The sequence below is a fragment of the Callospermophilus lateralis genome, chromosome 4 (genome assembly GCF_048772815.1).
Source record: "Callospermophilus lateralis isolate mCalLat2 chromosome 4, mCalLat2.hap1, whole genome shotgun sequence".
Lineage (NCBI taxonomy): Eukaryota > Metazoa > Chordata > Mammalia > Rodentia > Sciuridae > Callospermophilus > Callospermophilus lateralis.
This window is the reverse complement of record NC_135308.1, coordinates 15,540,101-15,565,844: the sequence shown is the minus strand read 5'-3', so window position 1 is coordinate 15,565,844 and position 25,744 is coordinate 15,540,101. Positions and strand designations below refer to the sequence as shown.

Genomic DNA, 25,744 nt, shown 5'->3' with positions numbered 1-25,744 from the left:
TTAAGTTCTCTTCATTCATGCAATAAAAGGCAATTCTAAAATGGACATCAATTGGCCTTTTCTTGGACGTGTTCCCCTCTCGCTCAATCTGGCCCCTCTTTTGCTCCCTTTTCCCTCTCCCTGGCGAGCGCCGGCCCTCCCAGCACGCTGGTCAGCTCCTCTCCTCTGCGCGCTCTCAGCCCCGCCCACGCGGAGCCCGAGTCACGAGGCTGGGGGCGGAGAGCCGCGAAGGGGGCGGAGCCAAGATGGGTCTCCGCAGCGCGCCTGGGCGGAGCCTGGTGCGCGGGCCGCCCTAGTATATCTGCGCCTGCGCGGCGCTGCTGTGGGGCCAGTCGGGACGGAGGAGACAAGATGGCGCTGCGGGCGGTGCGGGGGATTGTGAACGGGGCCGCACCCGAGCTACCCGTGTCCGCCAGTGGGCCTATGGCGGGATCTCGGGAGCAAGCGCTGGCAGTCAGTCGGAACTACCTCTCCCAGCCTCGCCTCAGTGAGTATATGAAAGCAGCGGAGAAACAGTCTTCGCTTCTTCGCCTAGCCCTTTGCTCCCGCTCACCTGCTTAGCCAGCGGGCGGGGTGAATTTTTTCCCCTCTCCGGAGACCCACAAGTGTGTCTCTAGGAGATTTGCGTGTGCTTGACATTTCCACGACTTACGCGGGCAGAGCGCAAGAGCACCAGCGGGAACTTTCCTGGGGTTGGTGGGCTCGTGGCTACTGCCCTTCCCTCTCCAGCCTGCCTGGGCTGGAGCATTCACGGGCACTTGCCTGTCCCTGAGGAGCCCTCGTCTCTCCGATCTTAGTCTTCTCCTGACCTGGTTTGAAGGTCTAGGGGTCGAGGGAACGCCCCTTCCCATCTCCTCCCCCTGGTGAGGACCTCAGGGCAGGTCGTAAGCTTCTGGGAAGGCGGACTGTGTAGTGCCTTCGCTGACGTGGTCAGGCCTTTGGTGGATGGAGGTCAGGCCCACAGCCAGAGGGAGATGTGTCTTGTTGGGTGGAGGGGCTGCTTCGCGGGAGAACACCTAGATACCAGAGAACCTTAGAGCTGAAAAGTACCCTGCAAGTCATCCAGTCCAGCCCTCTCATTTTACAGGTGAGAAGCCAAAGGTTCTGGGAAGATAGGACTTGCCAGGCTTCAGACATCTCTAATTATTGACAGAGCAGGAAAATGAAAATCCAGGTTTCCTAATTCCCCTTGGGCTTTTTTTTTTCTTTTTTTCTTCTTCTGTCGTTGCCTCTTCAATTATTGACCAGTTAACCAAACTAGGTCGAGTGCAAGGTTCTTTGGGAAAGCCAAGCAGCTTTTCCCTTATCTAGCATATATGCATAGGCTTAAGTGTTGTGATTATAAAGGGCCTTAATAAATTAGGTTTAGGTAGATGGTTCAGCAGTTCCAAAAGAAATGGTTCTTGATTATTAAAGATAATAGTTGTTAACATCAGACCTCTTCAACAGCTTCCTTAGGAAAAGTACATGATGTTTCCCCAAATGACGAGACTGCATTTGTGCTGTTTAATTCCCAGCCTGTCTATTTGTGGGTGGCTCATTGGTTAAAAAGAATTTCAGAGGAAGGGTTTTAGTGAAGCACTCTCCAGCCTGACTAATCCCATCCTGATCTGTCACCGGGTCATGTGATAGCACTGCAGCCTAAGGAAGAAGGAAAACGTATTCGAATCTGTAGATTGCTGAGATAGGCTTTTTACAGTGGAAATTGTTTAAATCAGGAATGCCTGTGGGGGGTTATATGAGCTGAGGTAAATGTTTGAGAAATCGATAGGTGTTGCATTCTTAAATAAACCTTGGCAAAGTGTACCTAGGAACTACCAATTCTCTTATGAATTGCATTTGTATGCTTTGCTTTGGGCAGAACAGATAGACATTAATGGTGCCTCTAGAAAAAGGTCTTAAGGGTACAGTCTTCAATGTCAATTCAGAATATACCAATGTCAATTCAGAATATGAACAAAATAATAACATTGTTTAAAGAGTACTCTCACATAATTTCTTCACATTTTGTATGTCAACCAATGGCTGAAGAACTTCCCCACAAAACTGTTGCAGCATCTTGCTTAAAATGGGACCTTTATAGGTCAGGGATCCATTTTGTATCTCTAGTACCTTCTACATTGCCTGACATAGAAGGTATTCTATAAATTCTTGTATAACTTACATGTAAGCCCCTTGTTTTAATAATTTAATGGGTAAATTCTTAATATGGATGGAATCAGAGTAGGGAGTTACAATACCTAATTGTTCTGAACAGTTTCCCTTCCATATGTAAGTCATTCTAAACATAAGTAATATATATGGGCTTGGAACTTCATTTGAATTTTTTTCCTATTTTGCCACATCTTTTTTGGTTCTAATTAGTGGTTTTATATGCTTCTGAGTAAATATTGGTTAATATCTTTTTTTTTTTTTTTTTTTTTTGATGGTGGTGGTACTGGGAATTGAACCCATTTGTGCTCTGCCACTAAGTCATATCCCTTTTTGTTTTTTATTTTGAAACAGGACTTTACCAAATTGCTGAGGATTTCGCCAAGTAGCTAAGGGTCTCACATAGTTGCTAAGGCTAGCCTTGAACTTGTACTTGCAGTCCTGCTTAGCCTCCTGAGTTGCTGGGATTACAGGTCTACACCACCACACCCAGCTTAACGTCTTAATTTTTGTAATGAAAGATTGATGATGGTATCTAAGGTGGTTGTAGCTATTTAATATATGCTTTAATTTTTCTTTCTTTTTTTTTTTCTTTCTCATGCTAGAGATTGAACACAAGATCTTGTGCATGCTTGACAAGCTCTTTACCACTAAGCTACACACACAGCCCCTAATATATGCCTTTTGAATGAAAGAATGGAATAGTATTGGCAGTTTCACTGTACAAATTAGATCCTGTTAAGAAACAACTTCAGGATTACAGGACTGTCAAAAAGAAATGGAAATATCTATTTAGCTTTGAAATTAGTAAATAATTTTGAAAACTTCAGTTGAATTTCTTTTTTTTTTCAGTAGAATTTCTAAAGTCACAGGAAAAGAAGACTTTTCTGTTAATCCTTGAAAAATTCACTAATATACATAGAGCTTTTCAATGCTAAATATTTTTAATTTTGTGATCTCCATTTTTCTTGAGACCCTCAATCAACTAATCTTAAATTTCGTACATCATGAAGCAGAGCTTGCCCCAGCAAAAGTCATAAAAGAATGTTTTGCTTGCTTTTTCTAGAACTTCTCTCTCAGGTGCCTATTGCTCAGGGTTAGTTTTCTCTTCTTACACAATAGAAGATGATTGCTCTGAGTTTTTGTTTTGCTATTAAGGTGGAGCCTAAAAGACTAGGACTTATTATGCAATGGCTGTTGAGTTTTCTCTTTGAATGTGTGGCAATCATTAAAGGCATTCATAGTGTTGAACAATCTCTTATCAAGCAGAAGGAAGGGGATGTCATCTGAAATATATGTTCCTTAAAACCTTTGTGGATTTTGATTTTTCAATATTTATCATGTGTGTTTCAGAACCAAAGATGTGGCTTTTTGGCTGTAAAATGTGTTAAGTATGTAATATAAGCATGTTTCTACTATATCGTTAGCTTTCTGATCATCCACCACACACTCACCTATGGACTCAAGTTCTTAGAAAATTTCTAAGAGACGAGCGATTTTGATAAATAAAATAATTAAGAAGAGCAACTTAATGTTTTTGACAACTGTGCTTTGATATCTCTGCTTTGGACTATTTAATGGTAAAGGTGAGGAAGGCTGGATAATTGAGGGATAAAAGGTAGCAGCATCAGATGCATTTTCTGCTTAGTTTTCTTGTAGTCCAAATATTAGGAATGTGTGATCTCCATATTTTTAAATTATAGTGGGGACTAAGGTAAAAAAAAAATGCTATAGGGTCATAGAATACAAACTTTATAATTAATTAGTAAGCCTGGTTCCTCCATTTGGTAGCAGATTTCTTAGGGATTTTATTTCCTTAAGTGTAAAGTGAGATTGTGTCAGCCTTGCTTACTTCACAGTGTTTTGTGAAGGTAAAATCAGATAATCGATCTGAAAATGACACTCTCCAAATACAAATTTTGGTAGTTTTTTTTTTTTTTTTTTTACCTTGTTTGAGTTGTAGTATTTATTAGCTCAGTTTTCACATATCAATTTAAACAGGATTCACCTCTCGTTAGTACCAGAAGTGGCCTCCTCACATTTTTCATGATTTCTAGTGAGGGAAAACTGCTGCAGCACCTCCTGAGATATTCCATTCTCTGCTAGATTTCTTCCAGCAGCTGTGACTCCACTGGAGAAAGATTGTTTTGTAGTAATGACAGAATGTGGACAGAAGGGAAATAATGCCTGGGGCAAAATAGTAAAAAAAAAAAAAAATACTTACTTTTCTGAGCTAAAATTGCAGATTGGTGAAATTATTTGGGATGGTACTGGTATATAATTCTTGCAAATAAGTGCTAGGGAATATTTTTTATGCAGGAATAGTAGAACCTGATATCATTAAAGGGTAACTGTGACCATGAGGTAGAGAATGACCATGGAGAGACTTAGAAGAAGAAGTCCAGTTAGGCTACCTTTGTAGTATAGGTGGTTTCATTGAGAGTAATTCAAGAAGTAGTTGGATTTGAGATATATATTGAATAACTTAGGTGTGTGATGGAGGTTAAATGAGAATTCCTGACAGGCACTCATTAGATGTGGCTTGGTGTTGTTAATGTTCATCAAGTAACTTACAGGGTTTATTTGCACACTTTTTAAAGTCTAGATAATGTTGAAAATTTAGAAGACTCTTCTTTTGAGGAAGTAGAATCTCCTATAGTAGAAGTTAGCTCCATTCACTGTTTCCAGGAAAAGCCATGACTAATGTTTCTTTTTCTTGGTCATGCTTTTTGCTCCTGACTGGCAAATCTTCATAGTTTGGCATAAATTTGAATTTTAAACACAAGATTCCAGTGCATAGTTGTTATAGAGTTTAGATTTTCAGAAAAGAGTCTGTTTTGATAAAAATTAAAGAGAATTTTAAGAACTTGAGGGATTTTAATGTTGTATTTTATTCAGGACAGAGCTTTATAAAGCTTATCTCAAAGCTTCATTCCCTTTCATTCCACACTGTTTAAATGAAGGTTTTTAGAAGGTCTGTGTTTTTGCATTTTTTTAAAAAATTTGGTTTCAAGAAGACATGTTTCTGATGTAGCTCACTTCCCATTTCTTTATAGTAATTTTAGAAATTCATTGAAAAACAATGTTTGGAGTCTTTTAAATGAGGAAGTGATAGAAAATGCCACAAAAGAAATCTTTCTAATAATTATAAGGGAAATGAGTGATCCTCTTACATTCTCATTCATTCAGGTATCTATTTTTCAACTTGTGATATGCAAGTTGAAAAAAACAATAAAAAAAAAAAAACTTCAATCAGGTTGGGGGCCTCTGTTGAGACCATTACGGTTAGAGGAATTGTGTGTTTGTAAATTTTAAAGCCCCTTGAGTGGACAGACTGGTTATAAAATGGTTTCCTCATTCTTGGGAGTTCATATTTGTGCCAGGAATCTCTGTCCAAGTTCATTTGAAGACCTCAAATCAAGCAAGTGAAAAAATTCCTAATTGCTTAACAGCTTCATATAAATTGTTTCAGACTTTGTAATAATTTTCTTCTAAAATTTATGTCATGTATTTTTTAACTGTTTTGATTATGAAACTTAGTGAATTCTGAAGTTTTCTGTTTGAGTTCCCTTGTCCTAAAGGTTCCTTTTTTTTTTTTCCCCTTTGGTGCTGGGGATTGAACCCAAGGACTTGAGCATGCGAGGCAAGCAAGCTACCAACTGAGCTATATTCCCAGCTCTCTAAATGTTCTTTTTTATACCTAATCTGTTTCGCTAGGAAGGATGACTACCTTCTTTCTAAAATGAAGGATATGGGTAATACCTTATAGAGTAACAGTTTATTTTTAGGGAATACTTGGCTGTGAATTATCAGTCTCCAACCTGGTGATAATATTTGACTTTTTTTTTTTTTTTAAGATTACTTATCTTAATTGACCCCTAGCATTTTATCCCATTGCCATTATCTGTTTCTCAGGCTCTTTTCAATATTTTTTATGATTTTACTTTACGGAATACATTTTCTCACTTTTGTGAGTTTTGTCGCTTCTGCTTTAGGTTAAGATTCCTTTTCCTTCCTGACCTCCTTAGTTAAGTGCCACCTCCTCTGTAAAGCTTTTCCTTTTCTCTCCAAGATAGGAACTTTATTATTCTGTTTTTGCTGTGCTCCCAGGAATCCTCTGCAAGCCTTAGTTAGTACCCTTATCTCATCACATTGAAATTCCCCCTCCCTGCATGAAAACTCAACTTCTAAAGGCAGTCAGCCTCTGTACCTGTTTTTGTATGGGGTGCTTAGAACAGTGGCTCAGCCAATAAGATTCAAAATATTTTTGATGAGGGTATATTATGAAAACTAGTAAGGCATATTTTACAAATTCATTTTGTTAAAAAAATTGTGTAGCTATTCAGTGTTCCATAATATAATAGATGGAATAAAGTAGAAGTTTTTTGGTAGTAATAGAGAAGGTAATTTAGGCTTCTATGCTCTTGACTAAAGTTGACTCTTCTGTGTTTCTTTTCAGCATACAAGACAGTTTCAGGAGTCAATGGTCCACTGGTGATCTTAGATCAAGTTAAGGTAATCCACTGTCTGTTATGATCAAATCATTTACGTAATTAAAAGTGTGGTGTTAAATACTATTCCATATACTTTAGTTTTTGTTATTATTTTAAAGCTATCCTGTGGTCTGAATGTCAGTATTATGTAGGAAACAAATTGGAGACCAAAAGTCAGAACACTGGATTTCAGTACTAGTTAGTATAGGTTCTATTTGTTTCTGTGAGTCCTTCATCTGCAAATTGGGGGGAGGAATCCCCAATCCTACTCAATAGTTTTATTAGATAGAAAGAAAACCAGCAATAATATTTATGAGTATGTTTTATAACCTTTAGGATATTATACAGATACACGGTATCTTATATTTTATAGTTATTTTTATAGTATTTATCTTATTTCTACTAAATTTTAAGCTGTTGAGTAAGCTTTGCTACTTTTAGAGCCTGACATTGGTTTTGAAGTAATGAGTATATAAGAAGAGATTTATCTCAGTAGTGACTATAACCTAAAACAAAGAATAGGGTATACTTATTCATTTTGTTGTAAAAATCTTTGGGTGTGTTGGATTTTTACCTATAAGTAAAAATTATAAACACTGTTAGCTTAGAAAGTGAGGCATGGACTACAGTTTAGTTGGATGTCTCAGGCTATGCTTCCTGCCTGACCTCTGTGATCAGAATGTTCTCAGAGAAAGTAATTTATATACCTGTTGTCTAGAAGAGTAATTCTACATTAGTTGTTCTTGGGGTGAGTCAGGGGAGAAGCACATGATTACCACTTTATTGACAGGGTAATGATGGTTGTATGTTTGGCCTGTGGTCCCCATGGAAGCAGAAAATTAAGTGAGAAGCATTTCTTATAAGAAAGGGCAAAGTTTGTGGTTTCTTAAGCTTATCATTAAAATAATATTTTTGTGTATGACAAGATATCTTTACAAATAAATCTTGAAATTAACCCTAGCAAGTTCACCTTCTGGCAACAGTTTCATATTAGTCTACAAATTAGGCAAAGTCTCAACATATTGATCTCAGGATGTATAAGACTTAGGCAAGTGCATGTTAATGTTTTATTAAAGAAAAAATAGAGGTTACACTTTTATTTTTGAGGAAAACATTAAGAAGCTTTATTTCTTTATCTTTTTTCCTACATTATTTGCTAAATAAATTTTGGCTAATATTTTTAATATATGTATTTTTATATTAGTTTATTGAAAAGCAACTCAACAAATATTTAGGTTTCAATTGTGTTAAGATCTGAGCTCAGCCTTCCCCTGGTGGAAAATAAGAATAGTGTAGTAGAGAAGCAGATGTAGCAGAAATACTAAGTGTGTGTTGGTAAGTGCTGTCAATGGTGATTGAGGAGGATGTGAGAATCAGTAATGGAAAGGACTTAGAAAACATCTCTTGTGAAGTAATTTTAAGAGAACTAAAAAGTTTGTTACTCTGAAGTATAGCTCTTATTGAGGAAAAACTGGTAAAGAATTTTTTTGTTTTAAAAGATAGTTCCATACCATAAAATTTGGAATGTTTTTTTTTTTTTTTCCTCTTGATTTGGTTTGGTTTTTAGTTTTTGGCTTTAATTGCATACACATATGCTTAAGGAGCAGATAATTATATGGATTCTGTCTGGATAGAAAATGGAGAGCTACTCTCCAATTTATTGTAGTATATATTAAATTCTAAAACCAGAGAACGGGTAGTGTTAGCACAGATTCTAGAATTCTTAATAAAATGTACTCCTGTCAGATAGTAGCAAAAATACCTATGTTTAAAAAAAGCAGTAAAATTATGACAAAGTAGTGTTGATCCCAGTAAACCAGATTGATTTCATATTAGAAAATATATCAGTTTAAAAGCAAACGTTTGACTAAACTAGAAAAAAATTATATTCTTCTCAATAAATACAGAAAAAGTATCTGGCAAAGTTAACTCATTTTATTATAAAAGGAAGCCTCTTAATAAATAAGGAATAGAACAAATTAGCCTCTTTCCAGGTATCCACCACCTAGCAGACAGCATCCTTAAGGAGACTAGAAACATTGCCAGTTAAATCAGTGAAAGGAACTCTTCTCTAACCCTGTTCTCGGTACTTCACTTCTGACACCAGATATGTGGGTTTTTACTCCACAACAGTTCATGTCAGTTTTCCAACGACACCTCCTGGGTGTCCTGTAATTTAACTCAGTTCTGACTCTAACTGCAGACCCACAAGTTAAGGGCTTAGTTTCACAAGACTGCCTCTCTTCAGATGCCAGTCACAAATATTTGGTACCTAGATTATCCACAGCTACCTTCTGATTTGACTGTAAATCAGAGGTTCTCTTGTCACATCTCAAAACAGTTTACTATTACTGAGCTATACAAAGGTTGCAAATGAACAACCAGATGAAGAGATACATAGGGTGAGGTCCCGAAGGGTCCTCAGCACAGGATCTTCTGTCCCTATGAAGCCGGGGTTGCTACCCTCTCTACACATAGATGCATTCTCCACCAACTCTGAAGCTCTTTAAACCCCTTCAGTTAGGATTTGTGTGGAGACTTTATTACATAGTGTGATTAATTGCGTGGTGATTACATCAGTCTCCAGTCTCTCTCCCCTGCTCAAAGGACAGAGGATGAGGTGAAAGAAAGTTAAAATCCTCTAATGATGAGCTTGGTTCTCCTGACAACCACCTCATCCCCTCATCCTCAGGGGCTTTCCAAAAGTCTTCACCCTAAGGTACATTTGAGTACGATTGAAAGAGGTGCTTTATGCATTCCTCATAGAAATAGAAAAAGCAGTCATGAAATTCATCTGGAAAAATATGAGACCCAGAATAGCTAAAGCAATCATTAGCAGAAAGAGTGAAGCAGGTGGCATCACTATACCAGACCTTAAACTATCCTACAGAGCAATAGTAACAAAAACAGCATGGTATTGGCACCAAAACAGACTGCTAGACCAATGGTACAGAATAAAGGATACGGATACTAACCCACAAAATTACAATTATCTTATATTAGACAAAGGTGCCAAAAACATGCATTGGAGAAAAGATAGCCTTTTCAATAAATGGTGCTGGAAAACTGGAAATCCATGTGCAACAAAATGAAATTAAACCACTATCTCTCACCATGCACAAAACTCAAAGTGGATCAAAGACCTAGGAATTAAACCAGAGACCCTGCGTCTAATAGAAGAAAAAAAGTAGACCCTAATCTTCATCATGTGGGATTAGGCCCCAACTTCCTTAATAAGACTCCTATAGCACAAGAATTAAAACCAATAATCAATAAATGGGATGGATTCAAACTAAAAAGTTTTTTTCTCAGCAAAAGAAACAATCTGTGAGGTGATCAGAGAGCCTACATCTTGGGAGCAAATTTTTACCCCTCACACATCAGATAGAGCACTAATCTGTAGGGTATATAAAGAACTCAAAAAGCTAAGCACCGAAAAAACTAATAACCCAATCAACAAATGGGCCAAGGACCTGAACAGACACTTCTCAGAAGAGGATCTACAATCAATCAACAAATATATGAAAAAATGCTCATCATTTCTAGCAATCAGAGAAATGCAAATCAAAACTACACTAAGATATCATCTCACTCCAGTCAGAATGGCAGCTATTATGAAGACAAACAACAATAAGTGTTGGCAAAGATGTGGGGAAAAGGTACACTCATACATTGTTGGTGGGACTGCAAATTGGTGTAGCCAATATGGAAAGCAGTATGGAGATTCCTTGGAAATCTGGGAATGGAACCACCATTTGATCCAGCTATCCCTCTCCTCAGTCTATACCCAAAGGACTTAAAAACAGGATAGTACAGGAACACAGCCACATCAATGTTTATAGCAGCACAATTCACATTAGCTAAACTGTGGTGCCAAACTAGATGCCCTTCAGTAGATGAATGGATGCTGTAGTCTGGCTGGGCACAAAATCAGGAGCCACTCAAGCAGGAACAAACTTTATTTTTTGAAACTGCCACCAATGATCCCTGGAACCCAAGAGGCGGTTCCTCCTCCGGAATTCCCTCCTACCGCACTTCCCCAACCAATGGGAACTCTCCAGGAGTCCCATAGCAGGCTGAGGTGGACAGCAGGAGTCCAATATCCATATGAATGCAAATCTTAACATAATCATCTCAATGGCTTGTTGACGTCACCTTTCAACCCAAAATGCCATGTATCATATTACTTGGCTGTGGCTCTTAGCAAATGGATAAAAAAAATCTTGGCATATATACACAATGGAATATTACTCAGCAATAAAAGAATAAAATCATGGCATTTGCAGGTAAATGGATGGAGTTGGAGAAGATAATGCTAAGTGAAGTTAGCCAACCTCAAAAGAACAAATGCTGAATGTTTTCTCTGATATAAGGAGGCTGACTCATAGTGGGGTAGGGAGAGGGATCATGGGAGGAAAAGACGAACCTTAGATAGGGCAGAGGGGTAGGAGGGGAAGGGATGGGGCAGGGGATTAGCAATGATAGTGGAATGTGATGGACATCATTATTCAAAGTACATATATGAAGACATGAATTGGTGTGAACATACTTTATATACAAAGATATGAAAAATTGTGTTCTATATGTGTAATAAGAATTGTGATGCATTCCACTGTCATATATTTAAAAAAAATAAAAGCAATTTAAAAAGGGGGTGCCAAATGCAAGATGTTCCTTTTACCTTTATTGCTCCTATCACTTAGGAAATTACAAGGGTTTTAGTAGCTCTGGCCAGGAATAGTACTAAGACCATATACATATATTTCTTTTTATGTCACAATATCAAGAGTCAGGAACTAGGTGAGGATGCATTGTCTCTATCACCATCCATCTTTTGTGCTTGACACTTAGTAATGCTGCAGGGCAGAGAAATTAGAATATAATAGGATTGGAAAGGCAACAACTATCACTATTTCTTGAAGTGATTAAACAGAAACCCCAAGTCACTAAGTGGCAAATGATTAGAAATGATGGTAAAGAATAGCTTTTGGATTCAGGAGCAGTCTTCACAAATCTGTAGTGTCCTGTAACTAATTATTTAGAGAAATAATTAGTTATTTAGTAACTAATTATTTAGAGAAAACTATAAAGCAGTTGAAAGACCATGAAAGTATACAGAATGGAATATTACTCATCCTTAAAGAAGAATGAAATTATGGCATTTGCAGGTAAATGAATGAAGCTGGAGAAAATTATGCTAAGCAAAATAAGCCAAACCCCAAAAAACAAAAGGTTGAATATTTTCTTAGATAAGTGGATGCTGATCCATGATGAGGGCTGGGGGTGCGAAGGCACTGTGGATTGTGCAGAGGGGAATGAGGGGAGGGGAGGACGTGTGGGGATGGAAGGATGATGGAGTGAGATGGACATTTTCACCCTATATAAATATACCAGTGTGACTCCACACCATGTTCAACCAGAGGAAGGAGAAATTGTGCTCCCATTTGTGTACCGTGTGTCAAAATGCATTCAACTGTAGTGTATAACTAATTAGAACAAATAAAAACATTAAAAGAAAGGGGAAAAGAACTCAGAATGCAAAGATGACGTTTTCTCTGTCCAACAACTGAAAGTTTTTTAGGGATTTCCTAGGAGGGAGGGGAGACCAGGAAAGAAATTAATATTCTGCTTATTTTGAATGATTCCATGTATTTTGAGTGAATGAACTCAAAATACTAAAGGTGTTGATGCTAGCCAGGTTGCACAATCAGAAGTAAACAATTGAGTGTAGGATTTGAAACAGGTATAAGCAAATCAGTCGGGAAAAAAATAAAGAGCCCCCAAACCAGCTGTCTTCACAGCTGAGATGTCAGCTTGGTAGATGAGATGTTGAGAGGCCATGGGAGACAACTTATGCTAGTTATAATATTGTTAAAGCATTCATTTCCCATATGAAAAATAAGAAAAATAAAGTAAAAATTCATGCCAAAAATAAACCTGCATCAATTAAAGGCTTAAAATGAAACAAGCCTATTAGAAAACAACATTGAGGCTGGGGATGTGGCCCAAGTGGTAGCATGCTCACCTAACATGCATGAGGAACTGGGTTTGATTCTCAGCACCACATAAAAATAAAATGAAGATATTGTGACTACCTAAGACTAAACAATAAATATTTTTTAAAAATCTTTAAAAGAAAAAGACAACCTTTTTTTTTTAATAGTTATAGATGGACAGTATGCCTTTCTATACTCTCAAAAGTGTACAGAAGAAAAGCAATACATTTAACTTGCATGTTTTCATGGGTATAAAACTCTTCTTTCTTTACCCTAAGTGTTTTTGCTGGCAGTTTTCAATGGTGTGTGTTATAAGGACTTAAACTCTGGAGGATGCTATGAATTCTTACAAAGCTAATGTGTTGGAGGATGGAAGGGTTGCACATGCTATGGTAGAGATGACATACAGAGTTATTTAGGGAGCTTTTAAAATGTTGGTTATTGGTCCTTTGTTTATTCCCATTTAGTTTCCCAGATATGCTGAGATTGTCCACTTGACATTACCCGATGGCACGAAGAGAAGTGGGCAGGTTCTAGAAGTTAGTGGTTCCAAAGCAGTGGTTCAGGTAAGCATCCTAATCAAAAACACATAGGGGTCAGGGGTGGATGTGCATGCCTGTAATCATAGCAATTTGGGAGGCTGAGATAGGAGGATAGTAAGTTCTAGATCAACCTCAACGATTTAGCAAGACTCTGTCTCAAAATAAAAAGAGCTGGGGGGTGTAGCTCAGCATTAGAGTGCCTCTGGTTTAGTCTCCAGTACCAAAAACAGAAAACACAAAGGAAATACAACTTGTTTTTTTTCTTTAGAGAGTATCTTTAGAGATCCATTACTGGCTGCAGGAGAAGAATATTCATGTTTTATTGATTTTTAAATGGAAAAAATAAAAATCATCACACCAAAGGAGAGAGAGAAAAAGTAGGATTCACTGATGATGATATGAAATCAAATGATGTCTGAGTCAGTTTCTTTAAATTATCTCTAGTTTTAGTATTAAAACTAGATAATAAACAGTTTTCTCAAATAAAATGCTCCCCTAAAATATGTAGGGGTTGGCAAAATTTCTGTAAGGAGTACAGAGTCAGAAAATTTTTGAGGCTTTATGGACACCAGAAGTTCTTTAATTTTCTTTCTTTTGTTCTTTTATTCCTTCTTTCAACAACTTCTTTTTTTAAAAAAAAAAATGTTACAAATAAACAAACAATACTAGCTTGCTTGTGGCATTTGATTTGCAAGACTCTTGGTCTAGTAAGTACCCATGATCCAAGTTGCTTTTACCCTTCTGATTAATTCTCTTTCTTGATAGGTATTTGAAGGGACTTCAGGTATAGATGCCAAGAAAACGTCCTGTGAGTTTACTGGGGATATTCTCCGAACACCAGTGTCTGAGGATATGCTTGGTAAATGGACATTGTTATCATTCTGAGCAGAGATCTGTTTCTTTTAAACATATTTCCTAAAACTCTTAAAAAAATACTATTTGGAAGTCAAGGTGTTTTCTGCATTGCCTCACTATGTTTTGCAGGCCGGGTGTTCAATGGGTCAGGAAAACCCATCGACAGAGGTCCTTCTGTACTGGCTGAAGACTTCCTCGACATCATGGGTAGGGGCACTAAATGGATTCTTGTTTGGGGGAAATAACCTCTGTCTGTCTGGTACCTGAGAGTGGTTTTGGTATATTTTGAGGTAGTAACCAATGATATAAATTATGCAGATATTTTATTTATTAATAAATTGATTTTTCATAGAAATTGTCTTCAAATTTTTAATGTAGTATCAGTATCATAAGATATTATAAAAATCTTATTAGGGCGGGTCTGAATGTTCATAATAAAATCATGGCTGTGAAATTAGGACTTCTTTCTTGTTTACTATACTTTTATTTCACTTTAGGAACCTCACTATTGTATGTTTTGTGAGTATCTACAGAGGACTAAAGGAAAAAATTATTTCAGATTTCAAAAATAACATTGTTTTAAGAGTAGGAGTAAATGCTTTCTGGGTTTTTTTGAGTTTTTTATTTTAGTTCAATTTGATATATACTTCCATTTATGAATAATTTGTAGACATACTAAAATTTCCCCTTTTGGAATATATCAGGTCAGCCCATCAATCCTCAGTGTCGAATCTACCCAGAAGAGATGATTCAGACTGGTATTTCTGCCATAGATGGCATGAACAGTATAGCTCGGGGCCAGAAAATTCCAATCTTCTCTGCTGCTGGGTTACCACACAATGAGGTGAGAATTAGGGTCTGTTTGGTGTGAAATTTATAGGGAAGAATTTCCAAATGTATCATTTATTGAGAAACCTAATAAATACACACAATACTGTTGTTTATGTAGTCCATTTACATCAACTGATCCACTTGTGGATCTTTGCAACAATTACAAAATAGTTTTGTTGAGTAAAACCACTAAAATATTTCCAGTTTCATTAATAATCACAGTTGTTAGGATAATAATTATTTTGCTGTAGAAATTTTATTTTAGAATTCAACTTGGTTCTTTTAATCTTCATCAGATTGCAGCTCAAATCTGTCGCCAGGCTGGTTTGGTAAAGAAATCCAAAGATGTGGTGGATTACTGTGAGGAAAATTTTGCCATTGTATTTGCTGCTATGGGTGTAAGTATGAAGTTTTTCTGCATTAGTATAACATGTGGAGTTAACTGCTTGTTTTGCTAGATCAGTGTTGTAAACTACACATATAGCTGACTTTATCTCTGAGTAGAGAACTTAAACAACTTGTTACTGTGGCCAAATTGAGAATTAAAGTTTAGCATTTGACTTGAAACTTAAAAGACTATTTTTCCTGCACAAAGCTGCTCTTGGTTGACTTTTGGGAAAATTTTTTGGGTACCTTAAATTACAAGAGAAGAAACAATTCAGATCTATAGCTTGGCCTTCATCAGTAATAAATGTTGAGAGTCTTTATCTTCCCAGCACTGATGAAGTCATTGCTATTTAGGTAAACATGGAAACTGCCCGGTTCTTCAAATCTGACTTTGAAGAAAATGGCTCAATGGACAATGTCTGCCTCTTTTTGAACTTGGCTAATGACCCAACGTAAGTAAATGGAGCTATTTCTTTCTGTTTGCCCAGACTGAGGGTCAGAATGTTACCAGGAAAGCGTATGAATATAGGAATGAAGTAACCCTATATTCAGATACCAGCCGTGCTTCTTGGGAGTTATTTGGCTTTGGGCAAATTACCTAGACCCTGAAGTTCATAAAAATGTGATAAATAATATTACTCACACAGTGTGTACATGTTAAATGGGGTCATATTTTTTTATATTATCTAGCACATAATTGATACTCAAGTGACTTGTTCTTGGGAAATTTATCTTCCATTTTTTTTCCTTTGTTTTTTTTCTTACCACTCCCTCTTAATTTTGAGAATCCATGTATCTCTGAGAAATTATGGGGCATTTATAAAATGATCAACTTAACTTTGTAGCACTAAGTAGTTCTTATATTTTAAATACACAGAACAGCCTTAAGAATTTTTAAAGTCACCATTGCTTTATTGCCCTTGATTTATTGAACACTTTAGAAGGGAAACATACTGTTGTGTCTAGAATTGTTTTGGTTTTTCTGGCCTTTTATTTTGAGTGAACTGTGGATTATTTTTCCTTTTAGTATTGAACGAATTATCACTCCTCGCCTGGCCCTGACCACAGCCGAGTTCCTGGCGTACCAGTGTGAGAAGCATGTGTTGGTTATCCTTACAGACATGAGCTCTTATGCTGAGGCCCTTCGAGAGGTAACTTTTTCTTTTTCTTCTTATTTCCTCTATTAAACAAAATGGGTTAATTTTCAGGGTTGTCTTAACTCTATAGGCTTCTATAGATTAATTTTCTTAATCATATTTTAAGCTCATTGCTTATTTATTAATAGAATAAAATACTTAGGAAAATACAACTTCTTTTCTGTCAGTGTGGTAGAAATGTTATAGGGCGAGATTAAATTATTAGCCTGCTTAACACAGTCATCTCTGTGAGCTAAGAACTGTCTGTAAAACAGTAAATAAGCTCTTCATTCAGTTATTCTCCCGGAAGTTCCATTTATCTACACTGTCAGGTTTTAGCTCTTTTCAGAATTCTATTTTTAATGATAGTAGTATTTATTTAAATAAGTAGTTTAGCAACACTTTCTTTGAAACTTTTTCCCTTTAGAAAATCAAATGCCGAGCATGGTGGCACACACCTGTAATCCCAGCAGCTCGGGAGGCTGAGGCAAGAGGATCGATAGAGTTCAAAGCCAGCCTCAGCAAAAGTGAGGGCTAAGCAACTCTGTGAGACCCTGTCTCTAAATAAAATACAAAAATAGGGCTGGGGATGTGGTTCAGTGGTCGAGTGCCTCTGAGTTCAATCCCAGGGTACCAAAAATGTTTAATTTGGGATGATATTAAGATTCTTATTACCCAGAAATTTTGGGGTATCCTAATTCAAGTTACTGAAATTTTTGGTAAGCATTCTTGCTGCAGAATAATTTGATTGATGATCTTAGTAGATTTTTCCAACTCATCACTTTAAGAGATAGTATTTTAAAAAAATAGGGTGAGATTTTTGAATTTTAATTTTGGCATATTCAAACAAACATGTTCTAACCAAGCTTTGCTTTTTATATTCTGGTATGTGATATTTTCCTTAACTGCCTGTCAGGTTTCAGCAGCCAGGGAAGAGGTCCCTGGTCGACGAGGTTTCCCAGGCTACATGTACACAGATTTAGCCACAATATATGAGCGCGCTGGTCGAGTGGAAGGTCGAAATGGCTCTATTACTCAAATCCCTATTCTTACCATGCCCAATGATGGTGAGTTCTTGGTCTTTGGGTCACAGCAGACCTAATCGTTACAAGGACTTTGATTCTAAACCAGAAGACCATCTACCTTGTTGAGTTGGAATTCTTTTGTGAGTTTATCCTCTCAGAGTTTGCCATAACTAGTTAGTTATTTGTACCAAATTACTCAAGATTATTGTTATTTTTGTGGAAGAAAAGCTTCTTTGTAATTTGAATTTTAAGGTTATATTAGTTATAGTTTGCCAGGGCACTGTTTTAGATGTAAGGAATTTAAGAATTTCTGGTTTCTGCTAAATGTAAATACTCAGTCTAGTGGGGACATTTCTTATGTATATGTGCTCCAGTAGTGTAAGGTAGTTTGTGTTAAATGCCACATAAAGAGCACAGATAGTAAAGACCACAAGACTTGGGACAGAACTTTTTCAACCAAGGGCTGATGGGCAGTGGCTTTTTTGCACTGTGCCTGTGAAAGCATCCAGGGCAGCACCTGCCCAAGTGTATGCTCAGGGTGACCCCTAGGCTGACATTGTTGAGAATTCCCCTCTGTTGTCTTTTTTGAGATATTTTCAGAAATAATAGTAGCTCACTATAATTGAGCACTTTGTTCTGGATCTTTTTAAATATTCATTCATTGGGTTATCATAGCAACTTAGAAGCAGATCTGAGGCACAGAGAGGTAATTTGTCATGGATAAGAAGTAGAACATTTACAACCTAGAGAGTCTAAATTCATAATTCACACCAATTGATACACTGTACTGCCTCTGACATGAAAATAATTTTTCCAAAGTAGTAACTAGGGCTGGGGATGTTAGGGCTCGGTTGTTAGAGTGCTTGCCTCACATGCACAAGGTCCTGGGTTCAATCCTCAGTACCACCAAAAAAAAAAAGCCAAAGGAGTAACTAAAAATGGCTTTATTTGGTTCAGCAGATTTAGAAGTGTATGGCTCTGTGTGACCATTTCAGCACTGCCTGAGAAGTACTGTCTAGTACCCTTTTGTTTGTGTAGCCAAATGCCACATGTCTGTCTAAGGTAGCTTATGGATTAAGAGTGTTCTGTCAGTATACAAAAAGTTGCCACATTTCTGAATGAGAACTTTGTGTTTAAAATGGAATTCTATTTATACATTGAGGGGAAAGCACATAACTAGAAGAGAGAGTACTTTTTTTATGAGTTCAGCCAGTTTACCTTGTAGTGCCAACACAGCTGAACTATTGTAACCAAGCAAATTAAATGGTATAATATGTAGCCCCTAGACACATTTGGCTCTATTTAGACTAATAAAAAATAAATACAATTTGAAGTTAAGCTCTTCAGTTTCATTAGCTGCACTCTGGGTGTTCAGGATCACATTTGGCTAGTGGATATAATACTAACACAGGTACAGAACATTCCATCATAGAAAGTTGGTCGGTGTGGCATTCCTGGGTGATGCTGATTAGCTTCCTGTGGTCTGGTTATATGAGGTCGCCACGTGCTTAACACTATGTATGTCTTCCTCTGACAGATATCACTCACCCCATCCCTGACCTGACGGGGTATATTACAGAGGGGCAGATCTATGTGGACAGACAGCTGCACAACAGACAGGTATCTGACACTTAAAAGGTCTGTGATGCTTATGGAACCACTTACTTGCAGTGATTTAGATTTTGTTATTAAGAACTATTTTGCTTAGCAAGTTTCAACTTGAATTGCTTTTAACATGGCCATAAAGTTGTCATTTCTGGAACTACAGTTCTGGTGTGGGCAAAGTACCAGAATTAAGAATTGCCATCTTTCTTTATTGTACCTTAAAATGGAGTCAGTTGCCTCAAAGAACTTTAGGGGGTATTATATTCCATTAAGGTATAAGATCTGCCAATCTTGTTATTAATAGGAAAATAATAGTTGATAATTCTGTAGTAATACTGGCTTCTAAAGTCCTTTTAGGTAGAATTATTGTTAAACTTTTAATTTTGGATTTTTTTTTTTTTTGAGTCAGTTTGGAGACTGTTTAGACTTGATGTGGTAGTGCCAAGCATATATTGAAAATTTAGTTTTTCAAAACAGTCTTGTACTGTTTTAAATTTTTCAAGTTTTTGGACTTAATTCTCAAGTATTAGGCCAGAAAGTGCTTCTTGCCAGGTGTGGTAGCAAACACCTGTAATCCCAGCGGCTCGGGAGGCTGAGGCAGGAGCATCACAAGGTCAAAGCCAGCCTCAGCAAAAGCGAGACACAAAGCAACTCAGTGAGACCCTGTCTCTAAATAAAATACAAAATAGCTCTGGGGATGTGGCCCATTGGTTGAGTGTCCCTGAGTTCAATCCCTAGTACCCCCAGTACCCCCCAAACAAGTGTTTTTTTACTACCGTTTCTTTCCAGGAAGATATTAGAACCCATCATATAAACAAATGCAGCAGTTTTTGTAATTTTAGGATAATAGTTTCACATTTTTCTTTACTTTACCATAGAACTTGAATTTCATACTTAAATATAGTTATTTTTTTTCCTCCCGTTCTACCCAAGATTTACCCACCTATTAATGTACTGCCCTCGCTCTCACGGTTAATGAAGTCTGCTATTGGAGAAGGTATGACCAGAAAGGATCACGCCGACGTATCTAATCAGCTGGTACGTATGTTCTGAGGATGGTGTTTAAAAGAAATGAGTGCCTTTCTCAGTCCATTCTTTTCGGCTGTTCTATTCCTCTTCTTTCTCTCATCACTTTTCTTCTTCTTGTCCAAGTAGGATTTTTAGTACTAAACTTTCATAAAGTATGTAATCGTTAATTTGAACCAAAATAATATTTTTCTCATAAAAATAGATGTTAATAATCAATATTAAAACCACCAAGCTTGAAATCCATGTCCAGTGATATAAAAGTAATTAAAAAAAAAAAAAAAAAACAAGCACATGGTCATTTTAATTTTTAATACTAGAGTATTCCTGAAAGGATACTTTATCATGTTTCTAGCTTAGCATGGTAAGCACCAGACCACTGAGGGGTACAGTGTGGTATACTCTTGGAAGTCCTTCGTTTCAAAAGTCACATGAGTTTATTAAAGTAGAAATGATAAGCCTTTGATGTTACAAATGTTTTTCTTGAATGAAACTTGGAGATGGATTTCTTTGTATTTTAACTGAGTTCTTTTTCAGATGTTATATAAATTGTAAGGTCACTGGCATACTGAGGAAGCGTATTTTTGTAGAGTATAGTAGTATCTGTGCATTGCATGCCTGAAGGCTTCTTTGAGAGAATATAATGAAGTCCTTTTAATACTTTCACATGAAAGTATCATGTGAAAGTATCAAAAGGACTTCACATGAGCTTCATGTGAATTGTGTGTGCAGTCCTGTATCCTCTTGTGAAGAGAGCTGCGGCAGTACACATGTGCATGCCATGTGTGTTCACACGAGCTCTCTCCTCAGTACGCCTGCTATGCTATTGGGAAGGATGTGCAAGCCATGAAAGCTGTGGTGGGAGAGGAAGCCCTTACCTCAGATGATCTTCTTTACTTGGAATTTCTGCAGAAGTTTGAGAGGAACTTTATTACTCAGGGTAAGATTACTGTTTTCTTAAAAACATAAAAGACCTTGTGTAGTTTTTAAGACCTATTCTCAGAGAATTTACACTGGTCTCTACACAATTTTCCCTCTCATTAGAGAAGTTCTTCCAAGGACCTGCGTGTCTTTCTTTGCTTTAACCTTCTGGCTCCTTCTCCTCTGCCATCTAAATATCTTGAGAGGATCTTAACTTGTTTATCCAGTTATTTATTTTTTCTTTATTCATTTTTTTAATCTTCTGCTTCTTGGTTGCTAATACTTGAAAAAACTCAGTTACTTTTCTGTGTTTTTTTTCCTCCCGCGTAAGCATAGACTTTTCACTCTTCTGTGGCTTCTAAATTGCTGTGTATGATCCTTACCCACTTTTTATTTAGGAATGCCATTGTTGTCATGGCACCATCCCCTCAAGCCCAGTAGGACCAGAATCAAAGGTTTTCCTAAGTGACCTCCTGTGTGTCCTCCTCCTGGTGCCATGCCTGCTATTCCACGCTCAGTAACTGGCCGTTCTTCTTAACCTTCCTTGGCTCTCCAGTAATTGAATATTTGCTAACTTGTCTTGTTCTCTCTTTAAACGTCAGATCCATTTCTGTTTTCATTCCCATTCCAATATCTAAGTCTGGTATTTCTCAAACTTTCATTTGCTTTTGAAGCAACTGGGAATCTTGTGAAAATGCAGATTCTGATTCAGTAGTTGTGGGTAAGGCTAGAGTGACGTCCTGGGTGACGTTGAAGCTGCATGTTTCTGGCTAGCCACCCTGACACCAAGGCCCTAGACCAAAGTTTTGACCCATATCCTTGGCCATTCTCCCTGACTCAAAGGTAAATATATTGGTTGTCCCACTACTAAAAAACGTATAGTGAGTTTTCTTATTTAATGTATGGTTTTTTAGGCTGTTTACCTGGTCCCTCCCCTGTTCCTGGTAATGCTAGAAATACTCCGTTTTTGGTAATTACTCTAGGTGTATTACTGTTGAAATAATGCCTCAAAGGATACATGTGGAATTTGTGCCCTCTTCTCCTTAAACATTATTCATATTAAAATTCCCAAACATAAATAATCATTGAGGGTTTTATTTCCTTAATTCGGAACCTTGATAACTGAGAAGATCTCTAGAGACAGGAACCCAGAACCCTAGCCACTCTTGATTCTTTGGTTGAAGAATGAGATTTATTTGGGGGATGGGGGTGATTCTGCTATTAAAAATAACAACTCTGAAATCCACTGAACTGTTTGAGTATTTGGGTGCTTGATTGCCATTTTTAGTATCTGTATTCGTCTTGCTCAAATTCAACCATTTCTCCTGTATTCTGACTCTTTTCTGACTGATCTCTGGATAAAGCACTGGGTCTGGTTTCCATTTTTCAAACATTCTACCCAAATGTTCAAGTTTTAGCTCAAACTGCTGTCCCCAGACACACACACTAGGCCTCCCACCGTCTCTCACCCATAGTCCCCCCTCTTCCCCGTGGTACTTTGTGCTCTTGTCTCCACACTCACTCTCATTCGGTCTTGAGAGTCCTGGCCTGTTTCCTTTACTGTATTATGCCCACATGGCCTGCTAGTCATTTAACAGAGTAAGTATTGGATAACACTAATGAGTTGGAAGTAGGAAGGACCTTGCCATTAATTCAGTGTCAATTTTTTCAGGTCCTTATGAAAACCGCACAGTTTATGAGACTTTGGACATTGGCTGGCAGCTGCTCCGAATCTTCCCCAAAGAAATGCTGAAGCGAATCCCCCAGAGCACCCTGAGCGAATTTTACCCTCGAGACTCTGCAAAGCACTAGCTGCTGCTGCTCTTGCTACTGTGGTGTGAACCTCTTGTGAAGTACTGGCTCCGTCTTCTTGATTCCTTTCGCACTCCTCCATCTCCACCTCTGTGTGGGAGTTTACCTGTTACCCTGTAATTAAAAGCAAAGAATAGGTAACATTGTGCCAGTGTTGCAATGTCTTAAACTGCTAACAGACTTCAAAATATCCCTGTTCAGAAAACCTGATCTTCAGTGCTTTGTTTAAAGTAGCTGCAGGGATGGAGGTGAAGTTTCTTATTGATGTATGTATTTGTACATAGCGGTGTAGTTGCCTAATAATGTTCTCATTGTGTGGGTCTCTCAGACCTGACCCCTCAGCCCCCTCAAGAGAATCCCTATCTGAAGCTAAATGCTTTGGTCTCAGAATTAGGAGCAAGATCAGGTCTGGAAGAAGTCTCCTTTCAAAAGAGTCAAGAGGCTCTTTCCTGAACATTTTCTTCTGGGTCATTGGTGTGCCTGTGGGTCTGTGCTCTGCTCTAAGCATATGGCTTTTACTGTCCACCTGCTCTTTCCTGTGTAATGAATAGATCAACAAAAGGCGTATCCTTTTCTCTCAGCACCTGAGTTCGGATTCCCTTTGAGTAACACGCAGAATCATGCCCTTTTGCACAGCGGCATTCATCTGGTTGTGGTGAGATGCCTTCCTTGGGGATCCCTACTGGGTTTCTATGCAAAGAAAATCATATAATTAAAACCACTAGTGGAGTTGTTGTTTGGAAAGAGCTGGGGTACAATAAAAGAGGAAGAAATAAAGAGCTGTAGCCCTTCTGCATGCTGACATGCCAATAGGGGTTTAAGTTTCTGTAGAGTTTAGCAGATGCTAAGACAAGGTGGGGTGGGGTGCTCTCAGGTTTGTGGATATTACAGACTGTTCAGGAGCAGCCTTTGTTCCCCTGTTGGCCCTACTTTCTGACCCAGCTCTGCCTTTTCAGGGTGGTCTTGTGGCACAGGTGGTGGAGTTTCGTGCACTCATGCTCCTTCCTGGGTGAGCCCTGAGCTTGCTTTTGTGCCATGTCTGCCGTTTGTTCGTGTTCTGTGTTACCCGGGTGCAGTAGTGACTTCCTACTCTATGCATTCCATCTTTCCAGTTGTGTAAAGGTCTTCACTTTTTTCTCTGAGGGGTGGGGGTGGGGAGACTGAGCATGATTATATTTTAATGTAGAAAATGTGACATCTGGATATAAAATGAAAATAAATGTTAAATTAAATGGATGTTACCTACAGTGACTCTGTATCTTCTCATCAGCAAAGTAACGGCAATAAGCAAATAGATGATGCGTCTCTTCAGTTCACAATTCTAACCACCATAACCTCCTGTGTTACAGGGACATGATCCATGTTTTATACCCTTGTGTCTTGCTGGCTGCCCTTTCCCACCTCTCCGGTGATCGCTCCCACAGCAACTGTAGTGTGATTCCTGGTTGAGTTTCCACAGTTACAATGTCTTTGTTTCAGACATTTTCTAGACTCTACATGCCATGAATGAAGTGGCGGGTGTGGGGGAGTGATAAGTAGAAAATGAAGTACATTTTGAATCAAGCAGAACTGCTTCACATAAAACTTTAGATGGGTGTCCAGTGTAAGAGACACCCACTGGTTAAAACATGAGGATGTGGCATGGTGGGGGCTCCCTGCCCTTATTCTTCTTCTTCTCTGAAGTCAGCTTCAGAGGACGTGTAGAGGGGAGAGCTTAGTCAGGACAAAACAAGGAGCACCTGAGTCCTCTGCGCCACCTCTAACAGCAGGGCCTTCCTTACTCATGTAAGAAATGTAAGTCTGCTCATGTACCTTTGAGGGTTATCACGAGGCCCAGGAATTTTGTGTATAAAACCCTGGAACAGATCCTGTCTGTGGCAGGCAGGCACAGTAGGCTTCTTTTTATTAACAGAACTTTATAAAACAGGCTTGCTTTATTACTCTCCCTAATACTCCACACTTATTGGGTAAGCAACTCTCTTGCTACTTTGTTACTTATTTCTTAATGAAAACATTTTCTTAGGGAGTCTTTGTGTACCAGTTGCCAGCCTTCAATAAAAGACCAGTTAAAAAGACAAGGATCTTCAAAGGTGGGGTAACTAAATGACTCATGGAACATTTATTGCTTGCAGTTGACTGTCACTTCAGTGTGTGAGATTTCATGTAAATGAAAAAAGGTCTGCAGACTCCTGTCATAAATACCTCACTGAGATGTTGCTTTTCAGCATGAGTGGGTGGTGAGGTCAACAAAGCACTGTCAGCCTTTGAAGTTTGCTAACCAAGACTGTAGTGAGGGAAAGTGAACTAAATCCAGTATTAGTTCCCAGACTTAAGTGAAACCATCACTTCTACAGCAAGAATAACCTAGGAAGGCAGTCTATGGAAGAGATTTTCCTTTTTGAGAAAACATAAGTACAAGAAAATGGGTTTTTAAAATTAAACATGTTCCTTATTCAGCTGCAAACCAGTTTTATTATAAATCATTTTTCCAGTTTTCAGTTGAACATCTCCCTGGGGCTTCAGCCGGCCACGTGGTGGTATCTTTAGCTGCCCCTCCTCCAGGGAGCAGGTGACCGATGTTTAGACTCAGTGAGAAATCCCCATCACTCATCATCACAGAGCTTTGTATCCCCACAAGAGTGGCAAAACATGCCCAGAAACCTTGGCAAATGTTTGCAGACATAAACAAGATTCCCTATCCAAACTCCTAGAGCATTTTATAATAGACAGTCCCTCCCTGATCAATCTGCTGCTGTTCCTATCTCAGGGAACAGCAAAGCATCTGACTGTGGCTATCCCTGAGGCCAGAGGCCCAGATGAACAAGATTGGGGTTGGCCAGTCTGCAGGAGCCTGAGGGTCACTAGCCTAGAATAGCACATATAGCTCTGAGCTGTGGTGAGCAGCTGTAAGTCATGCACACGTGACTCGCCACTTTTCTCCAAAGGATTTCCTCTCCAAACTGC

General features: G+C 38.2%; 1 protein-coding gene across 1 annotated transcript; it reads left to right on the top strand.

The window, feature by feature from the left end:
• Positions 1-332: 332 nt before the first annotated feature.
• Atp6v1b2 (ATPase H+ transporting V1 subunit B2) lies at positions 333-24,004 on the top strand. The gene is made up of 14 exons (XM_076853617.1): positions 333-487; positions 6,611-6,666; positions 13,108-13,206; positions 13,948-14,041; positions 14,167-14,244; positions 14,742-14,881; positions 15,165-15,266; positions 15,610-15,707; positions 16,283-16,406; positions 17,308-17,458; positions 18,954-19,036; positions 19,955-20,059; positions 20,858-20,987; positions 22,641-24,004. The coding sequence occupies exons 1-14, from the start codon at positions 352-354 to the stop codon at positions 22,778-22,780; spliced, it is 1,536 nt and encodes a 511-aa protein (XP_076709732.1). The 5' UTR covers positions 333-351; the 3' UTR covers positions 22,781-24,004.
• Positions 24,005-25,744: the final 1,740 nt, after the last annotated feature.

Coding starts and splice junctions, on each gene's coding strand:
- Atp6v1b2 (XM_076853617.1), top strand. CDS start 352: ATGGCGCTGCGGGCGGTGCGGGGGATTGTGAACGGGGCCGCACCCGAG. Junction 15,708..16,282: donor AACTTGGCTAATGACCCAAC/GTAAGTAAATGG, acceptor TTTTCCTTTTAG/TATTGAACGAATTATCACTC. Junction 19,037..19,954: donor GACAGCTGCACAACAGACAG/GTATCTGACACT, acceptor GTTCTACCCAAG/ATTTACCCACCTATTAATGT.